This window comes from Anomalospiza imberbis, chromosome 2 (assembly GCF_031753505.1).
Source record: "Anomalospiza imberbis isolate Cuckoo-Finch-1a 21T00152 chromosome 2, ASM3175350v1, whole genome shotgun sequence".
Classification (NCBI taxonomy): Eukaryota; Metazoa; Chordata; class Aves; order Passeriformes; family Viduidae; genus Anomalospiza; species Anomalospiza imberbis.
Genome location: NC_089682.1, coordinates 78,591,011 through 78,614,284, shown reverse-complemented (window position 1 = coordinate 78,614,284; position 23,274 = coordinate 78,591,011). Strand labels below are relative to the sequence as shown.

General features: G+C 42.6%; 1 protein-coding gene across 3 annotated transcripts in view; it reads right to left on the bottom strand.

Annotated features, from left to right (window-relative positions):
- Nucleotides 1–381: 381 nt before the first annotated feature.
- GSK3B (glycogen synthase kinase 3 beta) overlaps nt 382–23,274 on the bottom strand; it is a 143,839-nt gene continuing 120,946 nt past the window's right edge. Inside the window, exons 9-13 of one of the 3 annotated variants that reach the window (XR_010996445.1) lie at nt 17,768–17,806; nt 15,263–15,449; nt 9,891–10,169; nt 9,495–9,593; nt 2,466–2,587 (exon numbers count right to left, since the gene is read on the bottom strand). Coding sequence is in view for 2 of the 3 variants with exons in the window: in XM_068181957.1 (XP_068038058.1) it covers nt 2,520–2,587; nt 9,495–9,593; nt 15,263–15,449; nt 17,768–17,806 (393 nt within the window). In the remaining variant the exon portion in view is untranslated. Of the gene's footprint in view, nt 2,588–9,494; nt 9,594–9,890; nt 10,170–15,262; nt 15,450–17,767; nt 17,807–23,274 lie in introns of all 3 variants that reach the window. The other 2 variants (XM_068181957.1, XM_068181958.1) reach the window with 2 other exon arrangements.

The window sequence follows — 23,274 nt, the reverse complement described above, 5'->3', positions numbered from 1 at the left end:
ATGAAAAAGAAAAGCCACATGTCCTGGCACAAGCAGCAATTTTTCTTCAATATATTTTTATTACTTTTTTTTTTTAAAGACTCTGTAATTTACTGCCTCCAAATAACAGCGCCTGTGGCCAATGCTTCAGCAGTCTTGTCTATACAGCAGATCCATACCCTGCCACTGTCCTACTTTTTGAGTCTCCTGCATGAATTTGGATCACTGGGTCAACCAAGCCCCTTCACTTACCTTTCAGGTCACTGACTAGCCAAGCACACACGTTAAGACGCTCTTCAGCCCTTTCTATTAAGTTGCAGGTAGGGATTTGGAAAGCCTTGTTTCTCAACGTGGGTGCGCTTTCCTTTGCAGCCAGCCAGAATGCAAAAAAGCTTTAAAACCTTTGTTTTTTGTGTGTGTGCCCAACAGCAAATCGCTGAGGGGTATAACTTGAGGGTTTATCGGTTTCACGGTAGGTGGTCACTCACCTCTTCAATCAGCTCCTGCATCCCCAAACCCCACCGAGTGCCAGGCAGGAGGGAGAGGGCAGAGCTTTTATCAGTTCCGGGGCTGCTAAGAGACAGTTTCCAAAAAATCCCACGTCAACAGCATAAAAGGTACAAGAAACACACCGAGCTCGTGACCAAGCCCCTGCCGCCCCTGCGGCGGCCGAGCTTCCAAAGCCACTACTGCCGGTTCCCCCCGGGCCACACGAAGTTCCGCGTGTTCCCGAAAAGCAACTGCTTGCCTTAGAGATCCGCAGGTCGAGGAACGGCTCGGTAAGCACCAAAGGCGACTACAGTTTCTCTGAAGAAGGATAAGGCTGGAGCGGACACCAACCGCAAGCCTACCACAAGATCAGGTCTCCGAAAGTCTCGATTCCATGCCGGGGCTGCATCCGGCTGCTCACCTGACCTTTTTGCAAGGAATATTGCTTTGACTTCAGGAAGAGAGACGTGGATGCTCGCACCACACGCCGTCGCAGGGAGGAAACCTGGACCCTGAACTGATGGACTAGAACAAGCATTCACCTCACGCTTCAGTCAGACTGATTCAAGATCGTCGACAAAATAAAAAAAGCAGTATTGTATCTATGTATACATGTATATATTTATATAATATATATACACACACACTCATATAGAGCCAGCTTTCCTACAAGTCAGCAGGTACAAATTACCATCAAGAGTATTCGGATGTGTATTTTAATATTCTACCAATGTAAAAACATAATGGCGATGTGGTAACACGCATCAATAAATAGAGATCAAAAAAAAAAAGAAAAAGCAAGAGGTTAAAAAAGATGAAAATTAAATACAGATTCTACCTGTGGATTTAAAATCAGATCTATTGGATAATGTGGCATCCTGCAAGTTAAAACTGCAGTTAAAAAAAAAAGTATTACAAAATAAACCAGTAGCCTGTTACAGTTCACATTATAAACCCTGGTGTCCTTTTCCTGTATGCACCTTAGGAAAGGGAAGCCTGTTCAAATCAAGAGCCAAGGAGGGGTGGGGAAAGAAAAAACCCAACCAAACACACTTTCACAGTGGCCACTTCCCAAAAAGTCCCTTAACATCCATCCACCACCTGGGCCCCTGCCGAGGATTTTGTTCGTCCGCTCTTCTCTGCTGAAGCTGGGAGCCAGCCCCAGACACGGAAAGCAGGAGCTCCGGCTGGGCTAAGGGGATGCCTCGGCAGAGCCAAGTGCTGCTGTTCGTGCATGTGTGTGTATTATATTATATATCACCCACTCGGGCAAGACTTTTCCCACATGAAGCTGCAGATTCCTCATCGCTAGCACTGATTTTTAAAATGAAAGGCTTCCACTAGCGGTTCAAGCCTTATACACATGGCAAACCCTCCCCCCCCACCCCATGGCAACCTATTTTCCCACCACATCGCCCGCTCCCCACGCCGAGCCAGGGCAATTCTTCAGATAACCTGGGATATGGATTTGCTGACAAGAAACGCTGAGCTCTGTTGAAAGACCCCTGCTAAGCTCCCGACCAAATTCAAGCTGTGCACTACGTCAAAGTCCGAAACTTCACTTAAAAAGAAAATAAAAAAAGAGGGTAAAAAAAAAAAAAAAGTAACTTCAGCAGAGAATGAGGTTTGGGATTTGTTTGTTTCGTTTTTTTCCTTCTTTCTGTTGTGGGAGGGGGTATGAGGCAAGAGTCCTGGTTCTGAAGTACACAACAGCAAACTTCCAACATGAAGAGATTGTCGAGGGGAGACATTGGTGTGTTGTATTGCTCCGCTTTCCCTCCTCCCCCCACCTAGTCCCCTGCCCCGGACACCCTGCAGAGTGAGAATACAATGAAACTGGTTTGTATTTATAGATATTTTACAAGGTTAAATAAGAACAACAATAATAATAATAAAAAATTGAACACTAAAATGAACAGGTTGGTTGGTTTGTTGTTTTGTTGGATTTTTTTTTCCTCTTTTTAATTTTCTTTCCAAATGTGACCAGTGTTGCTGAGCAAGACTCAAATTACTGGTGATTTTTCCTGTGCAGCTGGCTGCTTGGTACTGGTTCAGGTGGAGTTGGAGGCTGATGCTGTAGCTACACTATTGGTCTGAACTCGTTCTCCTGCGTTAACATCTGCAAACAACAGACGAGAAGGGGAGAGAGAAAAAAAAACCCAGCATTACCTCCGAAACAGAGACACATTGGAAACAACAGCTATGACATTCTCCACAAGGGGAAACCTATAACTCCCACCAAGAAGGTGTTTGGTTAGGATGATGGCTCTGACTTCGGGGGATGCGGATGGAACAATCCAATGTGGGGAAAGATGGAAGACGGTCTTTAAGCAGGGCAAAAGCAACCAGGAGTGCTGAGGGCTGCGGGCTGGGCTCCAGCCAGTTCTGCAGTTTGTAACACTGGCTGCTCAGTGCCAAGTCACCTGTGTTACATCTCCTAACTGCAGGACAAGGCACACTGGCATTGCCAAAGCCAACACCAGTGTCTGTGGTCACTATGAGGTTTCACATTGGTGAATGTGAAACTTTGACATTGTTAGTTAGTCCTTCTGTAAGAAGTCTGCCTGTTAGTTGTGTGAATGAGCTCAGACAAGGAATGTGACAAGCCTGCTCCCCTGGCAGAAACAGCTGGTGTGCTAATGTGCAATTCATACACTTGTTGCCTGAGAAAGTCTTTCCAGTCTGCTGCTGTTGCTCAACCCAAGTTGGATCTGCCACCCTCTGAACTGCTGAAGCAGATTAACATCAAGGCCTGAAGCCAGTAATGAGGTTTATGCAAGCGCATGATATGTTAGAGGATTGGATCTCTGCAGTAAATGCCTCCAACACCTTCTCAGGGAGGGACAGTGCTCCACAAAGAGACAAGTCACAGGATCAAGGGCATGTGTCAAAGTGCATTTCAAGAAAACAGAGAGTTTGCAAAGAAATACCAAAAGGAAATTAATTGTAACTGTGTTTTCATAGGCTGCATGCATCTGGTATTTCCTCTAAAAAATATTCTTAGTATTAGAAGAGTAGGTTGGGGAAAAAAAATGCACCAATTTCACCTGGAACCATTCTATATAGTATTTAATTAGCCAAGCTAGAAAGACTATAAGATACTTATAGATAAGTGGGTGAACACCTAAATGCGTAAAATACAGGATGGGAAAGAGGTATTAAATGAGGTTTTCTCCAAGAGACTGTCATGCATTTCACCCACCACTTAATTATTTACCTAAGATTAACTGCAAAGCTATTGATACTGCAACAGGAAAAAACATCAGAAAGACTTATTATCTTGGTACAGAAGAGGGCAGACTGGGCAAACTGTGTATTTGAAAAGACACATGGAAAGGGTTTATAAAAAGAAAGAACAGCTTTGGTGACCTCAGCCTGAAGGGCTGTGTGACTAGCAGGAATACCAGACATGACAAAACACACCGGTGGGCGCTGGGTTCTCCATCACAGAGGAGCTGGGCAATGCTCTGCAGTCACCTGTTAGCAAAACCCCCTCCTCTTCAGCCACACTGACCTGACCTCAGCCACGAACAAAGGCAATGAACTGAATCATGGACCGCTTTGGGTTGGAAGGAACCTTAAAGAACGTCCAGTTCCAACTTCCCTGCCAAGGCCAGGGACACCTCCCAGTAGAGCAGGTTTCTCAAAGCCCCATCCATCCTGGCCTCGAACAGTTCCAGGGGAGGTTGCAGCTTTTCTGGGCAGCCTGTGCCAGAGCTCACCAGTCTCGCAGTAAAGAATTTCTTCCTCATCTAAACCTATCCTGTTTCAGTGTGAACCCATTTCCCCTTGTCCTAATACTTCATGCCCTCGTAAAAAAGTCCCTTTCTGGCTCTCTTGTAAGCCCCCTTTAGGTCCTGGAAGTTTGCTATATGGTTTCCCCACAGCCTTCTCTTCTCTGGGTTGAACAGTCACAACTCTCTCAAGGGAGAGGTGCTCCAGGCCCTGATAATCTTAATCACCTCCCTCTGGACTTGCTCCAACAGGTTCACATCCTTACACTGGTGGCCACAGAGCTGGGCACAACACTTCAGATGGGGTGTCACAGGCCAGAGTCGAGGGGCAGAATCACCTCTCCTGACCTGCTGCCCAAGCTGCTTTTGATGCAGCCCAGGACACATTTGGCTTTCTGGGCTAGAAGTGCATGTTGTCAACTCATGTCCAATCTCATCAACCAACACTCCCAAATCCTCCTCCTCAGGGCTGCTGTCAATCCATTGTCTGCCCGGCCTGTATTTGTGCCTGGGGTGCCCTGACGCAGGGGCAGGACTTTGCTCTTGTCCCATTGAACTCAGTGAGCTTTGCACAGGCCCCCCTCAAGCCTTCCAAGGTCCCTCTGGATGGCATCCCTTCCCTCCAGTCTGCCAACTTGCCAGCTAGAAATGGGCAGCACTTGCTGAGTCACAAATTAAGTAACATCGACAACAGCGACAAAAATAGGAAATCAAACAATCAGCAGCATCCAGAAACACAACTGACAAGTGGGAAGAGAGGGTGATGCCTATTTGAAAAGGAAATGCTGCAAAGAATGTGTGGGAAGAAAGACAAATCGTCCTGTGGGCAGAGGATGCCAGATGACTGCCCTGGGAGTTTCTGATTCCCTTTCATCTCACCCAAAATTAATTGCATCCCCTCCTTTAAAAAGGAATGACCACCATGACAACAACAAAAAAAAAAAAGCTCATGCAATTAAAGCACCAAGGCAGCATGATGACAATACCAGTCTTATGTGGGAAGCTGGCCTTGCAGGAGAGAGATGCCCTCCTACGTGGAGAATTTCCCTGAAGGAGCAATTACCAAATCTCACATGCATGCAGACCAAAAATAACCACAGAAATCAGAAGTAACCCAGCTAGCCAGATAAGAGTTTCTACATTTTAAACTCTCACTATGCCTGTTCTAGATTAATTTTCAAGTATGGATAAACTGCAGTTAATGCAACATCTGCTGGCAATGCCTGATGCAAGCAGTCCAGCTGGATTCCATACTGTTGGCAGAGGATTTCTCTGTATGTGTACAACAAGTGCTCGTATTTCATTTGCTGAAATGAAATATGGCTTTTGATCTCAATTTCCTGAAGACAGTAGAGGCTGAAATTGTTATCATTACATTGCTACTACACAGAGATAAAGGAAAAAAAGAGGAGGGGAATAGAGCTACTCCACGTAACATATGCTCCTTTTCTGTTATCACTCTAACAGGGAAGTTCCTGAGAAATATACAGGCCACATGTTAAAATACATCAGGTGATGCAGGCCAAGAACATTTTCTTGGGGCTTTTCACAGCAATATATACATACAGAATACAGGAGTCTCCCCAGGCTAGGACAGAGTGCAGAGCAAGCTTAAGGCTGCCCTGGCTCCCAGCCTGCAAGAAAATGCAGTATTTTAAGATTTCAGCTGATGTGTTGACTCTGCTTCAACAGGACGTTTGAGGGACAAAGAGGGGCTTATTCCAGCATCGCTTTGCTGAAGCACCAGAAAAAGAACACAACTGGAGTATGAGGTTCTCTGGGCATTCATTTCTCACCATGAAAAATCTGTATTTGGGCCTAAGAGAAGGAAATCTAGGCCCACAGCTTTGTGGCACGGGACAGACAAGTGCCCAGCTCAAGGTCAGAGCAGCCTCTTTGTCCTGGACCACTGCCTGACACCTCTGCCTGTGCAGGCAAAGAAGTGTCATCAGGCCTTAAGTGCTAGCTGCTTCCAAAAGTTCTTTCAAACAGAGGGCAAAAACTTCTCTCATCATTATAGAGAACTTCTTCCAATTCAGCTTTTCCCTCTAAGGAGTGCCTCAGCTTTCTTGGAGGGTACTAGACACTCCTTAAAAACCTTCTGAAATGGAAAGACAGGGCTACAGTTCAGAGAGCAACAGAGATGCCAGCTCAGACTGAGAAAGCCCATTAGCACTGCTGACAGCATTAGCTGGGTGCATTTGTGATGCTGACAGGCTGTGCTGCTCATCTGCAAAGATACAGAAACAAAGCTACCACCAGCCTGGGAATCCTCACAGGACAGCTGAGGAGACAAGTGGAAGGAGGAGGATAACCTGATTTTTATATTGTGCCTGCCTATGGATTAGAAATCCAGACTCTGAGCAAACCTGGCAAAATGTGCAAGTTTTACTACTTTTGTCATGGATTCATCACTGTTCTGAGCTTGTAGAACTCTGAGAGAATTGCTTGCCCATCTTCTCCTGGTTAAGGAATTCAAGTTTTTCAAAATTCCTTCAATGTGAATACCACAAATGCACTAAATCTTATTTCATGGAGCACTGTGGTGTTTTTCAACTATGACACACTGGCAGGTAACACCAGCTCTAATCTGTTTTGTTGCTGAAAGTTCAGGCACACCATTGCATTTGGGATTACATGGGATCAACACAGCGGGATGCCCAAGACGATGACCCCAGAATCCCTGCTGGCACAACTTCCCTGCAGGTGGCAATTATGCTCTTCCCATCTTAATGCTGACTAACAGAGAGGTAGCTACTACTGCTGGCTGATCCAGGAAGAAAAATGTAGTCACACAAGCAGATATGCATTGCATTCAGCTTGGTCTGCACACTCCCCTCTCAGATGCTGTGGCTGCACAGTTGTGAAACCATCCTCTTCCTCCTCTAGCCATCCCCAGGAATATGACTGCACTGGCATTTTTCATCAATGGCAGTATAATTCACAGAAAGCCAGCACATCATTTCAAGAAGGGGCCAATAAATATCATAAATGTTTAGGAGAATTTACTAATGTCAGAGCAGCAAGGCTACATACTCCCACTGCTAAGCCAGGTTCCATTACTAGAGCAAGTACAGCTTTGCCTCAAGAGAAGAGGAAATCGACAACAAATGTGTTTTTTAACACTGCTTGCTAGAGAGAGGCACAAATTACACATGAATAATGTGAATTAGTTACATATTTGCTCTTCCCTTTACTGCTTTGAGAGCTACATTTTGCTGCATCATTACCACTCAGAAAAGCAGTTTCTGAACCTGTACTGCTTACTCACCCAAACATTTTGCAGAGAAGTCTCCTGCCTATCAGGATGCCCTGGGTTAGGTGGGAGACTTGTTCCCACACTGCTTTAGCAGTTACTGAGGAACTTAACATTTAATGCTCTGGGAGATGCAGGGGGTATAGAGAAAGAAGGGACTCCTTGTATGAAAATCTCTTGCTAAATGTAGCAACAGCATGCAAAGCAAAACAGATTAAAATAACCTCAACAGGACCTAATCCTAAACATCATAACTCTGATGACATTCCCACCACCTGCTGTGAGAAACCTGCGTCAGTAAGAAACGGCCAACGGCAGAAATCCAAAGCTGTGCAATACTAAACTTAATTTCACAATTTCTTTCCAATCAGCAAGGATATTATTTTTGGTTTTGAACCACAAATAGGAGGACATATCCCAAATCAGTGCAGTGCTTGCAAACAGAAGCTTTAAAAATATTGACATCAATAATATGGGATGGGTTGGGTTTTTTTGGCTTTGGTGTTTTTTGGTTTCTTTTTTTTTAATACTTCGCATTTAGGACTTGGACTACTGCATCTTCTCCCTGTACAAGACCTTGAAAAGTGCTGAGTGAAAACAGATTTCTTAACCCCATTAATTCCTCAAGACATGTGTCTTAGTGGAGAGAACTCTTTAAAAGGCATGAAAGGGATATTAGGTGAAACAATATTTTTCAGAAAGGCTTAAAATCATTTTCTATGTTTGTATTTTGTACTTTTTAATCACTTTTACTACTTTATCTGTTTTCTCACTTGTTGAGCAACAGATGCTCAACAACATAAGAGGCAAACAGAGAACATGACTATTTGCAAAATACCGCCAAGTGTATGAAACAAACACAGTAAATTTGAAAATAACAGTTTTGCTTTCTCCTAAATTCAGAGTACATAAATGGTACAAGCTGTGTCTTTAATCTACTGCTACTACAATTTCAGAGAGAAATCTCATCTTTCTAACCTGGGTGCATCTGTCCCAGAGTATGAAAATTCTCTCTTCATCACTGGCTGGACCAAGTGCATCAAATAACTGTCCAGCACATCAACCAGCAAATGCTTTCCTGTATATTTCAAGAGCAGCTTTTGAATCGGGCCTTCTCCTCTTCAGCTATCCTACACTAAGGAAGTGTCCTGCCCTGCAAAAGGGCTGACAGCCCTTGTGGGCTGGGGCTGATGTGCATGCAGGACATGTGGAAGCACACCTGTTTTGCAGCCTGCCTTCGGTTGCCCAAGCCCCGAGAAAGCCTCTAGTATGCTGAATCAGGGCTGACTCAGAGGAAGAATTCCATGTACTACATCACCTCTGCCACATCCTGCAGCACCTGGGAGTTTCTTTGGGAGTCTCCCAACTGGTATTACCAGGTGTTAAAACATTCACTGGAAACAGAATACAATATGGAGTGGCTAAAGGCCAACAGTGAGCTTTTAAAAGGTTTCTGACAGAAACCTGAGAGAGCAGGAGGCAAACAAAAAATTCACTCAGTGCTGGCCAAAACCCAAAATTATCTGCCTTGTGCCTGAAGATGACACAAGGAAACCCAGCAGGAAGCAACTGCAACTACTAAGGTGAGGCAGTGAGCACGCTGACTGAACTCCCTAACTAGACTTTTAGATGCCAATGCCCTTAGGGAAAAATCCTGTCTCTCCATCCACACTACACAGAGGCCACATGCTCTGAGCTAGCTGTTTCTTTTCTTTCTAGGCATCACAACTCATTCACCAACTCAGTGTTAATTTCAGGATGGCTGAGAGCACAGAAATTAGGTGCAAACTAGTCGTGAGAAGGACTAACAAATTAAGCAATCAAATGCAAGTTTGAGTGCCTTGGGTTGAGATTTGGGCTGGTGACCACAGCTAGCACACAAATGACCACCTACCAAGACCAAAGTTCAGGTGATACTAAAACAATCCCTTCCTCCCCATTCACTTTGTGGGCTGAGGTGGCTTGTGGCCTCAGCGAAGGGAAGGTGCCTGGGCAGCGGGAGCGAGGGTGGGAAGCAGGCAGTTGCATGTTCTCACCTGAGGCCGCTGTAGCATTTGTAGGGGTTGAAGCAGCTGCTTGGTTCCGGGCATGAGCAGGGATGAGGATCGAAGCCAGAGATGGGTTACTTGACAGTTCTGGAGGGGAGGTGGAACAAACAGTTAGCTCATCATCCACAAAGTGCTCCACATGCAGGATCAGCTCCTAGGGTTTCCCCCTGTAATGGCACCTCAGGTGAAACACATGCCCTTACAGCCCAAGGTCACATTACATTTTCTGCTTTGCCAACCAGTGAGAGGAAACCACAGTGATATATTTAGCAAGGCAGTCTCCCAGAGCAAGACTGCCAAAACTACAGATAGTGGTGCAAAGGAGTAATTTCCTAGAGAAAGACAGTGGCTTGGGAGTGAGCAAAGAACCAGCCAAGCCTGTACCTTGTCAATGGCCTGATAATGCTGTTTCCTTCTGAGCACTGGAGAAGGATCCCCTTCTTCACAAGCCCACCTGCAATCAGTCCCAGGGAGAAGGCTGATAACAGTGGTGCTGCTTTGGGCACTGGTTCAGCAAGCAAGCAGCTGCAACAGTTGCTCCAAGAGCTTCAGGGATTAGTTCTTTGGCTCACTCAAGCATCATTTTTTCTCAAGGACCCAGGAACCCAAGACCAATCTTTCACAGCAGTCTCCTTGAGCAAGGCCAAGAAGAGGTAACGTATCCTTTAAAAGGACAGGGAAAGGCAAAGGGAATTGGTCAGCTGGGCAATTTAAATGGACAACAAAATGATGCAATCATTCTGTCTGAAGACATTAACCAGGGAAAAAATAGTCATGTCTTTTAGGCTCCAAATCTAATATAGCTTCAGTGTGTATCAGAATGAGAAATAAGCATCTTACAGCCACAACTGTGGGAGGATTAAGGGCAACACATTGCCAACAAATGACAATCTTCTGGCACCCTTTCAAGAGAATCTAGTGCCTCACAGAAGGTGGGACTGAGCCGAGACAAGACAGGTCCTGTTTGTTTCAGAAACAGAAGCGACTGGCTGTCTCCTGAGAAAGCAACATCCGGTAAAAAGGATGTCAACAGTCACCTCACGGAAAGAGACTGATGACTTTTGGAGCTCCAGGAGGTCATCTGGAGGAGAAATGAGAACAGGAGAATAGACAGCCTTTTATGCAAGACTTCCAGATAGCACAGGCTGTACAGAAGCCCAGCCAAATCATGGCATAGGTTCAGTAAAGGGCTTTTGGACACAGTCTCAAATTATTTGGGCTAATTTTTAAGAGGCTATTGCTATTTTTTAATGCTAGCTTTAAAGTCAGGGCCTAAAGGGAGCAGCAGTCCACTTGCTGATATTTTTTTCTCTGCTGTTACATTAAGTTTCATTACTGCTGGGAGGGCAAGAGGCAGAAGACTCCCCTGATTACAAGCCTCTTTCTACTACACATTTTGAGATGGTGTTTCGGCACTTATGAATGCAAGCAGGTTGCTACACTACCTGCAACCCATATATCTTGTAATACTCCATTCAGGTCTAAGCAGACCTAGCTAGTCTTTTTAGAAAGTCTCAGTATTCACAGCACTTGTACAAATACAAAATCCTCAATTCATGCGGGAATAATTCAGAATTCATGTATTCATAATGTTATGCAGAATTTGTGAATCTCCATTTTAAATGGAAAAATAAACTGAAGAAACATGAATCCTTACGTGTCAAAGTGGAACACCAGTTATAAACCTATACTTCAATACTATCTTGGGTATTAGCTGCTTTGTGCTAGAAAATGTTGCTCCCTTAGTATTTTTTTCCAAATCTGTTTCTCAAATCTGTTATTACTGGGAACCTACTCTTTACATTGCTCTTTTGAAAGTTTCTATCACCCGTGCATTATTTTCTGCTCATCACTTGAAACAACACGGGGCTGTGATCCAAACAAAATCAGAACTAAAACAAGGAAACCCCATGACACTTGCTACCTTCTGGTGCTGCACAGTGCCTTGAGGTGCAGCTACAGACTGTCAGTGTTGCTGTAGCCCAAAAACTAGTTGACCAGACAGAACACCACCCTTGCAAGGGCACTTCGACCCTCTCCTCATTCCTTCTTCATCTAATGTTGTCAGAACACCTCCTTTTGTATTGTGGCAATAATAATGGCTTTTTGTTGTGCTTAATGCAAGTGCAACCATTTCTCTGAAGCTACCTGAAGGAACCTTCATAGAGACTAGATGACTGTTCTTGTTCCCTTCTCAAACCTCACATTATCTTTCTTGATATGATGTTTCTTAAATTCAGCATACTCTGAATGTCTTGAACTTAAGAGGAGCAGGCCAATTCAGAAGAGATATAAACAAAGTAAAGTGGACTCTTTTGGTTGAATTTTAATAGCAGCTTTGCTTGAGAACTTGTTTGAATTTCTGCTATAATTTATTTTTGCACCTATCCCATCTCTAAGAATGAGACATGGCAATACTGAGGAGAAAGCTTGACCTGTGATTATCTGCAGTCCACAAAATACTGAGAATCTTTGTCCTTAGTGATTTCCCCCACAGTATTTGGACAGGGTAGCCTGGTTATGGAAACCAAATGTGCAGCTCAGGGCTGGGTTAGTACAACCAGGACAGCTGCAGGAAGCTATTGTGGTCAAGGCAATCCAGACAAAAGTTTTCAACATAATGATGTGAACAGAGCAGCTATCACAATTCATTTATGAGACCGAAGTCCCATCCACATCACCTGGGAGAACACCTTTGGCTTTCAAATCATACCATTTGCAGCCACTTAAGATCTCCAAGTAGGAACAGGAATGAAAATGTCCAGTTTTACTAGAAGACCAGATCACCTTAATTCCCCAAACACAAGAAAATGCCTGGTATTGGGAAACAGGATAGTGTTCTTTTTCAGTATTATTATACTTGATATATCAACACTCCAGGAATTACTTGGAAAAATTGTTCTTCTACCAGGGTTTTTTTTTTTTTTGGTCACAATAACAAACTTTCCATTATATACACACATATATATCTCTCTAAATAAAAAAAAATTAAGGGTCAGAGGGTAGGGTCATTAAAAACATAAACAAACAAAAATCCCAATACACTCCCCCTTCAATAGAAAAGTAATTTACCTTTGAGAAGCATGATAACCATTCCTAAGTGCTGAATCACTGAAAGAATTTTACAGTCTTCAGTGGCAGCATGGAGTGACATTAAGTTTTGTGACGCAGCACAATTGCTGGCATGTTAAAAGTGATTTAGGAAATAGCAGTCATTTCACAGACTATTTGAAAATGTGGCTTCTAAGAGAAAAATTGTTTTTTTGTCTTGCGGATCTAAAAGCCTAAGTGAATTGCAGCTCTGTGGCTGGCAGAGATACTTCCTTAGCCAAAATAACTTTTTCAAAACCCAATTAGCATATAATGCTAATTAAAAAAAAATTAAGAAAAAACTTTCAGGCAAGACATTACAAATGACCAGAAGACAATGGTCACTTTAACAGATTTAATCTCTAAGATAAACACCCACAACTACATGGCTACCCATCCACTACATGCCCCACAACTACAGCTGGCTGCCAAAGACCATGATCTTGATCTTCCATATACCCTCACTGCTTTTTTTCTAGACTCCATCTGAGCAGCATCAGTGCCCAGATCAGCAGATTTGGTATGCTGTTTAATTTCTTTCTGAAAATCAGTCCAATGCCTTAATGGTCAGATTTATCTTGTCATTTCTAACAGTTTTGCCTTCAAGCCCTCTGCAGTCACCTCCTACTTCATGGGTTTCAGGCAACTGGCTACAGCCAAATCAAACACTTCTAGAATTTAATATTGCCTGTTGAAAACAAATACTGTTTAAAACAAAATTGTCTTTCATTACTTTTTAAATTACCACAGATGACTCAACATGACTCATTATCCATCTAATGATCTGTTTCCCAGTTGGGATTTCTGCTCTGGAGTAGCCAATTTGATGGAACCTTGCACAGTAAAGACCAGAGAACAAGGACTGAACATCAGTCACTGAAGGAGCAAAAGCTTCTTGTATATCTTGAGTTCATAGTCAGGACTGCTGTACATTTATCAACTACAAAGTTCTTCAAATCACTGTGCAATGTATTGAGGAATTTAAAAATAACTCTGCTTTGGGGTTTTTTTGAGTTTGACTAGTCACCTGCAACAAAGCTTGTTTGGAAATGCATTAATGATCAGCTTGTGTCCTGTCTTCCCTTATAGATGGTAAAACTGGTACCTGTAGATGACAGAAATTTCCTTTTTTCATCTTAAGGAAATTGCTCCACAGGAACTGTTTTCTCTTACCATTCTCAGGAGTTGCTTTGTGAGGGAGGGTACATGAGCTCTTTAGGATGGCAAAAGAGGAGCTTTAAACTTGCTTGGGCATTAGGGTAACTTATCCAGCAGCTTTCTACACTATCTGAGGGGAACCAGGGACACACTCCCAATACATGTATCTGTTTTTCCCCTAAGAAAAACATTTTGAATTGACTCACTATTAGACTTTGCAACTCTTTTTAAAAAACCTTGTTTTTGTGTAGTAGGTAAGTTCAATCTTAATGTCATCATGAAACAATTAATCAATACTTTCAAAAAGAACAGGGGTGAAGCTGTATTAAGACACTGGGATCAAAACTATTTTAGCTACTGAAGATGGCCTTAGAGGGGCAAAACAAAAGGCAATCCAGGAGTACAAGGAAGCACTTGTAACATAACTACTGAATTTCTAACAACAGATATAGAAATCAGCACAGAGGACAGTGACCTGGAAGCACAAGCTATTTACTTGACCATTTTAATGTGTTTATGCTTCATAAATGGCCTTTTCTTTTTTAACTAAAAAGGCTCTACAAGTGGAAGGAGAGAGCTGTTTCACATTTTGGCAGAAGGACACGGCATACACTAAAGAGTCTGAAAAATGACATTGATGCTAAATGGGCCAAAAGGTGTTTTTTAGACTTTCAACAGAAAATGCAAACAGAACATTCTTGCTCAAAGGGTGAGAGTTGGCAACAAATCACTTAAAGAAAAACAACAGAAAAAGTGCTCCAAAATTAATTATAAGCATATTTGCATGCCATACTTCTCACATGTTCTGTCTTGGCAAGCAAAACTATTCTGGGGGTATCAGTTTTACATTTCTGACTTCTGTAGAAAAAAACAGATGAATGGCTTTAAAATCTGATACTAGCCTGGCTTCAAATAAGGAAGTTAGTTGTCCATTATTTTTTACAGTTTCTAAATGACTGAGTCAATGTAATGCCAGATGAACTGTACAGCATATAAAATCTGGACAGTAAAGCATCTGTATTTATCTTGCATCCAGGACCAAAATGGGCAGCGACACTACAAACATCCCTGCCATACCTAACATGCATTACTACTTGGCTACAGTGTTTCAGGTAAGAAGAAGCAGGACCATCTCCAAATTAACCTGCATGATCCACTGACTGTAATATTTCTCACAAAGCCATCAGCCCAGTTGCAGGCTCTGACCTATTCATATTCATACTCTGCAGACACATGCTATAAGCATGTAATCCTTCCTGATGCAGTCCAGTAACAACCGCCCTCAGTACCTCAGCAAAACCGAACTGGAGGAACCAAGACTGTGAAAATCCTGTAACTTCACGACCCTTTCCTCTCCTTTTGAAAAGGACACCTGGTTATGCAATTACTTAATAAACTTAATACCACTCAGAGATTTTTACTTCCAAGGGAGTAACATCTGCATTACAGCCAACATTTATCCCACTGCTTCCTCCTAAAGAAGGGATCCTTCAACGCTCTCAGGCTACCTTGAGTGGTGAAATTGAAGAGTGCAGGTTTATCTCGCCCGTTTGGTAACTTGACGTTTGGGTCCCGTAGTTCATCGAAGAAAGAGTGCGCGCAGGCCTCCAGGGGAGTCAGGCGGGCCGTGGGGGTGTACTCCAGCAGGCGGCTACATAGCGCAATTGCTTCGGGGGGAGTGCGGGGCCGGAAGACCTGTGGGGACAGCAAGAAAACAAGCAAGGAGAAACACGTTGTCTGGCTAGGTCTCGTCTCTCTGTTGACCAGAAGCAAGTCAGAGCAATTAAACCTCTCATTGCCCAGCAAGCTGGAACAAACTTGCGGTTTGTGCTAATCAAAGTCCTGCAGTAAGTGTGGGAAAATCCATTCCTGGGGTTGAGAAAGGGTTAATTGCAACGCCTTGCACTAGAGTGAAGGTGCAATGCCAGCAAGAGACTTCATGAGAGCGCACTCAGAAAAACAACTTTGAGAATGAAGGGGAAACTCATTCAAAAAACCATGACAAACACACACAGGTGCTACCAGCCATGCATATGGGATGGAGTGAAGGTGGGGAAGAAGGTTCAAAATGAGCGGGATTCACTGAATGAAAAAATATAATACAGCCACGCTACGGTTTTGGGTTGGGGTTTTTCTGGCTAGTAAAGGAAGTCTTACTAACATGGACTTTTGCAGGCAGGCAGGTCAGACTGTTGCTATGGAGGCTGCTGTTCAGCTTTGGAGAACAACAAGGAAAGCACAGGTGGGGTGCAGGAAATGTCTAGCTCCAATTTGCAAGTTACTCCTTCTGTGACCTTATTCTGGCAAGCTACTCCTGTAAGTTTATAGGGATAATTCCTGCACATTTGGTATTTATAAGGACAGCTGAAAATTGTGTCAAGAAAACCAACTATTTTAGTCTGACAGATTTTCACTTTGAGTGATTACAAAAAGCAGTTCTACACTGCAGCTTTGTTTTAAGCCTCTAAGAATCGTTCTACCCACTGCTAACCACACTCTCCATACTCCTTTCTCATTCCATTATAAGCAAATTAGGAGTTAATCATGTACATGACCTGGATGGCCGCCTCAAGCATTTGTCTCTTGCTATGTTGCAGGTAAAATGCAGTCTGGGGTAAATGGAATAGGGTGGGTGTGAGTTTTAAGTTCTGTTGCCAGCATTTTTGGTAAAAATTGAGGTAATGCAAAATGTCTTTGCACCAGTGCAGGTGAACTCAAGCCACACAGCACCAAGGAGAGAAAGAAAAAGAAAAAAAGAAGAAAAAAAAAAAATCAGTGCATGACATGCTAGTTAATCACAGACAAAAAACTTGTACAGGCACTCCTTCAGAAGGTTTTAAACCAGGCATATATGTTCTCTTGAACGAGAATCAAAGACAAAAGCCAAGTTCTGCAGGGACTGAAATTTCCTGCCCCTGGTACCCAGCAGGGCCAGCAGCACAGGGTTTGCTGCAGTGTATGCTGTGCTAACTAACTTGTGTAGCAAGGAATCCTGACTAGTGGAGTCAGGAAGCCACGGACAGGAAGACTTGACTTTATTCCTACTACCGAGTTATTGCAAAACAAACTGCAAAAGTTTTCACATGAGGCCTATAATGACAAAAAGAAAGGCTTTAGCTTAACACTGCTGGCAGAGAACCTGTACTGACCACTGTGTTACTGAAAAGGCAGCAGAAGCTGCTTTGTGCCCGCTGCCTGCAGAGCTTGTGACCACAGCACAGAGAGGATGCAATTATTACTCCCAAGTCACAGCCTGACCAGAACAAAATCTAAGACTGTCTCCAGTTAAAAAACAAAAAGCCTTCTGGCTTCCCCCCACCTCCACACGGTAAGTAGCACAAATGTGCATGTCTTGAGGTAAACCCACAGAAGTGAAGTTGTTCTGTATTTAACTAGAGGTAAAACTACTGAGGTCTCCCTCATGCACCTTCACAGTAATATTTTAACAAGTTTGATTTATCACAGCTGGAAACTTTAGTACTTCACTCTTAGCTGTGTTTTTCTCCTCAGTACAGCTAAAAAGAAAATAATTTTATTTCCTTAAGGCAAAGATGACAAACCCTTAGATTGAGAAAATTAGTAGGCAGACAGTCACAAATCTGACATATGTAAAAGGAGTACCTGCTTGTCCACTCAAACCCTTCATTTTCAAGTCCTTGAAACCCTAACATGTTTCCTAAACCCTGTTATGAACTGCTCAGCCTGCTTTTGGATCTGGAATTAGTCATTTGGGGTAGGCAGTTCCCAAAGTCTGCCCTAACTGCTTCAAACCAGGAAGGGAAAAAAATATATATACTAGGAGGGCTCACATAGCCTTCCCCTGCAACAAGTGGTGACTAACACATGAAGCTAGTTACAGGTCTGTGCCCATCTCATCTCATCAGCTTGTGTTACATTTGCCTGGCTACTGCCTCAAGGATGCAGTTTGAACTCATTTATTCCACTTCTAGCATTTCTCTCCTTTTTTTTTCAAGGCTAGGCCTAGTAATTTGAAAAAATATTTAAGTACATACCCGTACTCCTGAGGTGAAATGTCCTGTTCCTGACGAGTCCTAAAGATGATAATGCAGTGAAATAATCCAAACAGGGGGAGTCAATCCAAAAGAGAATAGTCCAGCAAGGAAAAATATAGCCAATATTATAAGAAATCCACGGTGTGGGGGACATAGTAAATGTTTATACAATTAGAAACTTTAAACATCAGTCTCCATAGCAGCAAGTCCAACTTCACCACAGTGTATGCCAAAAAATCGATTGTGCAATGGTGAGGCATAGTATAGAAACATTTCTAGATGAAATTTATGTTCCAATGCCAGTGCATTTACTAAAAAAATAAAAAAAATTGAAATCAAAACTCTAACTTGAACTAAAAGGGTAATTGAAATTGCCATAATAAAGAATTTTCAATCCTTGGTCCTGGATATAAATGTCCACAGAACCAAGTGGCCAGATTAGTTTCTCTCCAAAGATGCATCCCACTTTAAATCTGTCCCAGACACACAATGTAAACTTTTGGATGGTTTTGGGTTTTTCTCAAAAAAACCCAAATCCCTAGCAATTTGTAATTTGTGCTGAAGACGAAGTAAAAATCCGAGATCTGTACTTTAAATTTGGATATTTTTAATTTGTGTGCACTACGAGTACCTCAGGCCGCCGCGGATTATTCTCCATTTTGGATTGACTTCCCCCTCCACTGGGTTTTGTTTGCTGGCATTATCTCTTTAGGATTCTTCAGGAACTGGACGTACCACCTCAGGAGTGCGGGTATGGACTAAATTTCTCTCTATTGTGGGTTTATTCCCCCTCATACCCGTCGCACCCTTAAGAAATTTTTTTCTCCTCAATTTGTTCCCTCCCGCCTCCCTTTTGAATAACAGCCTAAGAAATAAAAGCAAAGCCCTCTACGGTCTTTTAGCTCTTCCCATTCAGCAAAGTTCCCCCGGGAAAGCTGCCCAATTCACCCACCGAGAACTACACGAGCAGCTGCCACCCACGGCAATGGCTATGCCAGCCCTTCCATGCCACGGGGCACCGACGCCAAGGCTGGGCTGATGCTCTGTGGTGGGAAGGAGCGGGAGGATGGACAGACAGTGGGACTTGTGAGCCGTGAAGCCCCTTGCACATATGTCTCAGCAGGAGTTTAAAGTCTCGGTAGTTCTCAGTGAGGGAATCAATTTAGTAAATAATCCGCGGATTATTTTTAGTCTGCGGACTAAAATTTAGTGCACGGACTAAAATCCGGCCCATCGGAGCAAAGTCTGTCTCGGTCTAAAATACATTTGGGTGAAAGCAAAAGAAAAAAAAGAAAACAAAAGAAAAGGAAAGAAAAAAGAGAAAGGAAAAAAAAAAAAAAGGAATAAAAGCTAAGTGCACAAAGTGTTTGGGTAGACTAACATTTAGTATGCAGACTAAATACGGCCGGGCAAAAGGCACAGCAAGTCCACAAACAAAATCAAACCAAAAATAAAACACTGACAGGAACTTTTAAAGCAATCAAATACTACCCCACCGGCGCAGCAATTCATTTTTCTAAAATGAAACAAGACCTTGTGTAAGGCTATTTGTCCACAGGAGGGACCGAAGGCTCAAGTTTTCATTTTAAAAAATGAACCTGTTTTGGAGATAAACAAATGCAAAAAAAAAAAGCTTTACATACAATATTCTTCAAGAAAAATTTGCACTTGAATAACTCAAAACCTCTTTTTTCTGCAAAGCAAATGAATTTCAGGCTGAGACCCAGGTTGCTGTTTTTTCTTTGGGGTTTTTTTTGGATGAGTTACAAAAATCTCTGGATGATCATGTCAAATGGAAATGCTGACTCATCCAAAGCCACAGCGTTTGGTGCTTTTGTTGGTTTTTCCCTCCCCCCTTCAGATGCCAATAAATCTGTACCTCACCAAATAGCTGAGGGACCAGTGCGAGTTGTTTCTTTGTTCAGGCTTGCTAGTGGTGCTCAAATGCCGAGAGACCATAAGAGCGAGCCAGCAAGGCCTGCCACACTCCTCTCTCCTCTTAAGCTGAACTGCTATCAATACAAATTTTTTTATATTACTCCCCCGTCATTTTTCTGGAACTACCACCTTTCTTCAACATTTCAGGCTTAAGTGCACTACACAGCTCTCATCCCCAAGAGACTTCAGTTCAGATGAAGGCTTTGTGCACTAGCAGAGCAGTCACATTTTATCTTACTAACTGGAAATAGTTCCTACCAGTGTAGCGGAGTTTACGCCCCTTCTGAATTTTATTTTTCTGCACATATGAAAGATGAAACAAAAAGGATGGAAAGCACAGAATTCTCCTATTTCACTTACATCAGCATTCAGCTCTCAAATAAAACCACATGGGGCAAGAGCTAAGTATTGTTTTAAGAGAATGGTTGCTCTGACTTTCAATTCATTGACATTCTTCAAACAAACTTTTCATGCGCAACACGAGCTCCATTGTCTTGGCATAATTAAGCCCCAAAGCCAAAGCTTCACAATGTGACACCAAGGTGCTCTTCTAGCCAGTGTGTATTAAAAGACATGATTTCATGCCATCAGCCACTGTGCGTTTTGCATGCCGATTGTGAATACTGCCCGCATGCTGTGCTACCTAAGAGAGCAGAGGCTTAGGGAAATGACATCTGTTGCTAACGCATCAAGTTTGTGACACCATGGTTAAAAATTTCCTCACCAGCTTCAGACTCACATGCTTTGCCAAGAACCACCCACACCACCGATTCAAGGCTGACAGTCTGTGCACATCCTTTCGGCTTGTAAGCACATTTTTTATTGCACATGAACATTAGGTAAGAGAGAAAGCTCCTCCCTTCAACCAAAAGCTTGTACTGTTTACAAGCCAAGTCATCAATGTAGAACACAACCCTCAAATCAACTTTTAAAAAATGCTATCATACAATACAATTAGTATGAAGCAGCATTTAGATCATCCAAATTTAACACAATAAGGCTCATGAGGAACACAACACATTCACAAACAAAAGAAGAGGGAAGAGACATACTCAAGACAGCAATGTATGCACTGAGGTCTACCTGGCACAAAAAACCCCAAGGCTGCATCTGAAGCTCTTGGGACTAGTCTTGTTCCAAAAGCCTGAGAATTTCAACATGGGATTTCTGAAATATGCCAATTGGCTATTTTGAAGTGTATAAAACTCATGTGATAAAAAACAGAGGTTAAAGATATCCACAAAAGAGGCACTGGTGTTGGGAGATATTTAAAAATATATATACCTTCCAACTTCCTTCTCTGATTAAATCCCTCTATGTTTTCTCTAAAAGCATCTCAGAAATAGTAAATGCCTGATTAGTCAAGAATTCCTGTCTGATGGCACTTAGGGGAAAATGAAGTAAAGACAGAAGGGTTAAGTGGCTTACAAATGAGCCAACACAGAACTGGGAACGGGACCAGGAACCTGTCTTCAAAGCTACTTATTGTTGAGACCACACACTTTTTACTGGGCTCCTTCCATTGAGGACTCTGCGGAGACAGAACGAGCTTGTGTTTGTTACCCAGTGCATGTGCTCTGCTTCTATCGAGCTCCAAAGGAAAGCAACAAAGCTAAGAGGAACAAAACAGCTCCCTTTCTCCTGAGAGAGAGCACCCCAAAATGTGCTTCAGTGCACTCAACCTCGCTGGACAGCTGCTATGAATAGCCTAGACAGATGTGTTGCAGTGGCGTGGCTAAGCAGATGGTACACTGCAGAAGACACATTAAATTTAACATTTGATTTCCACAGTCACTGATGGAAATCCTTTCTTAATGTTGCATTAGTGCTCACTCATCTACTGTTAAGTAGTACTTTCTTTACTGCATACGAATTGGGCAGAGGCAGGGCAATTTACCACCCAGCAAACCCGGCTTCTTTGCTCAGCCATGTAAAATAAGAGATTTACACTGTCAAAAATCATTGCTGCTGCAAAAGGAGCTGACAAAAACTTTTTTTTTTTTTCTTTTAAGTCAGTCTCTAGAAGAGCTGTTTTCACTCTTTGCTTGTAAGTCATTACACATCAAGCAAAAACCAGAGCTGTACTCTTTAGAAAAAGGTCAAGGCACAGTTTTACAACAGGCATAAATCAAGTCCAGCTCATGCTGGAAATTAGAGTTCTGCCCTTTTGGACATGCAGGTCTGCCCTGGTCCCTTGTCCCAACATCTGCAGGCTGGTCAGAATGGTCAGTTAGGTAAAGGAAATTGATTCAAATTCTGAACATGTGTTGTTCAAGAGGTTTTTACCACCCTGCAAAGCCTAATGCATTTCAGGAATATGCAGGTGGGAGGCAGAGAACTGACCCGGCTCCATGATGAACTTAATACCAATTATGGAACTGCAACCAAAGAAACATCTCATTCTCACTGTATCTTTGTTCCTCTACAAAAGAGCAGACTAAAATCTCAGAAGAGTTTGCATTTTCATTTTGAATCCAAATCCAAGTCCACTTACAAGATTTCTGACAAAAGAGTTTTCACTTTCTTTTGTCATCAGTTATAATTAGAAGTGACAAAATGAGCTGTCTGTTTATCAATTTGACTGTTTGGTATTCTTCCTTGAATCTACAGTATGAGCAGTCACTTTGGAAGCATTACAAGCAAAACAATCTGCTTAAAAACTAGACAAGAACAAGGAGAGCAGGAATAGGACAGGATGAAGACATAAAACCAGTTCTGAAGGGTGGAAAAACATGTTTATGAGAGAGACCAGGGTCGATATCCCAGTCCCAGAGTGTGGGGAAGACAACAGGACTGTCTGCTACAAGCACAGAATTATTCAACATTCAAGGTAAAGTGATTGGTATTAGAAAGACATACACACAGAACACACATGTACACAAGAAGATATCAAAACCAAAGTATTAGGCAAGTATTTTATAGTATTAGCAGAAATGACTTCATAATGTAGGCGGAGATATGAATTCTGAAGTCAATATCCAAAGCTACTCTTTAGCACAACCAACAGTGGTTCTGCACAACTTCAGCTGCAGCCAGAATTGGCCAATTCCAATTCCAGCTCCGGTGAAGTGCCAGAAGGGATGAGCAAGAGTCTGTAGTCTCATCTTAGGCACTGTTTTCCTATGCTATAACCATCTGGCTTAAAGACACAGACAAAAAATACCCCGAACAGTACAAACAATGAAAAGCCCCTAAAACAGTAAGGAAGTGCTCACAAACTTGGGAGGGATCCTGCCCAAATCTCCCACAAGTTTATTGTGAAGGCAAAGTAATGCAGAGAAAGTCCTCATTAATTTATCCACAAGAGTGCACAACAGTGGGGCAGAGATGCTCAAAACTAATCTAAACATGACAGTTTTTCTCCCTGTCTCTTCCACTGTCAGGCAAATGACTCCTGTCTTTTTCCAACTCAACACTGACTTGGAAATTATTACTCAGACGCCAGCTAAGTATAGATTTGGGGATGGTGAATAAAGCCATTCTCTTGAATACACTTGAATTTATCTCATCAAAAGAGTATTTTAAAAATGCCTGCATGTTTGAAAAATCTTGCAAATACTTTCAGAACA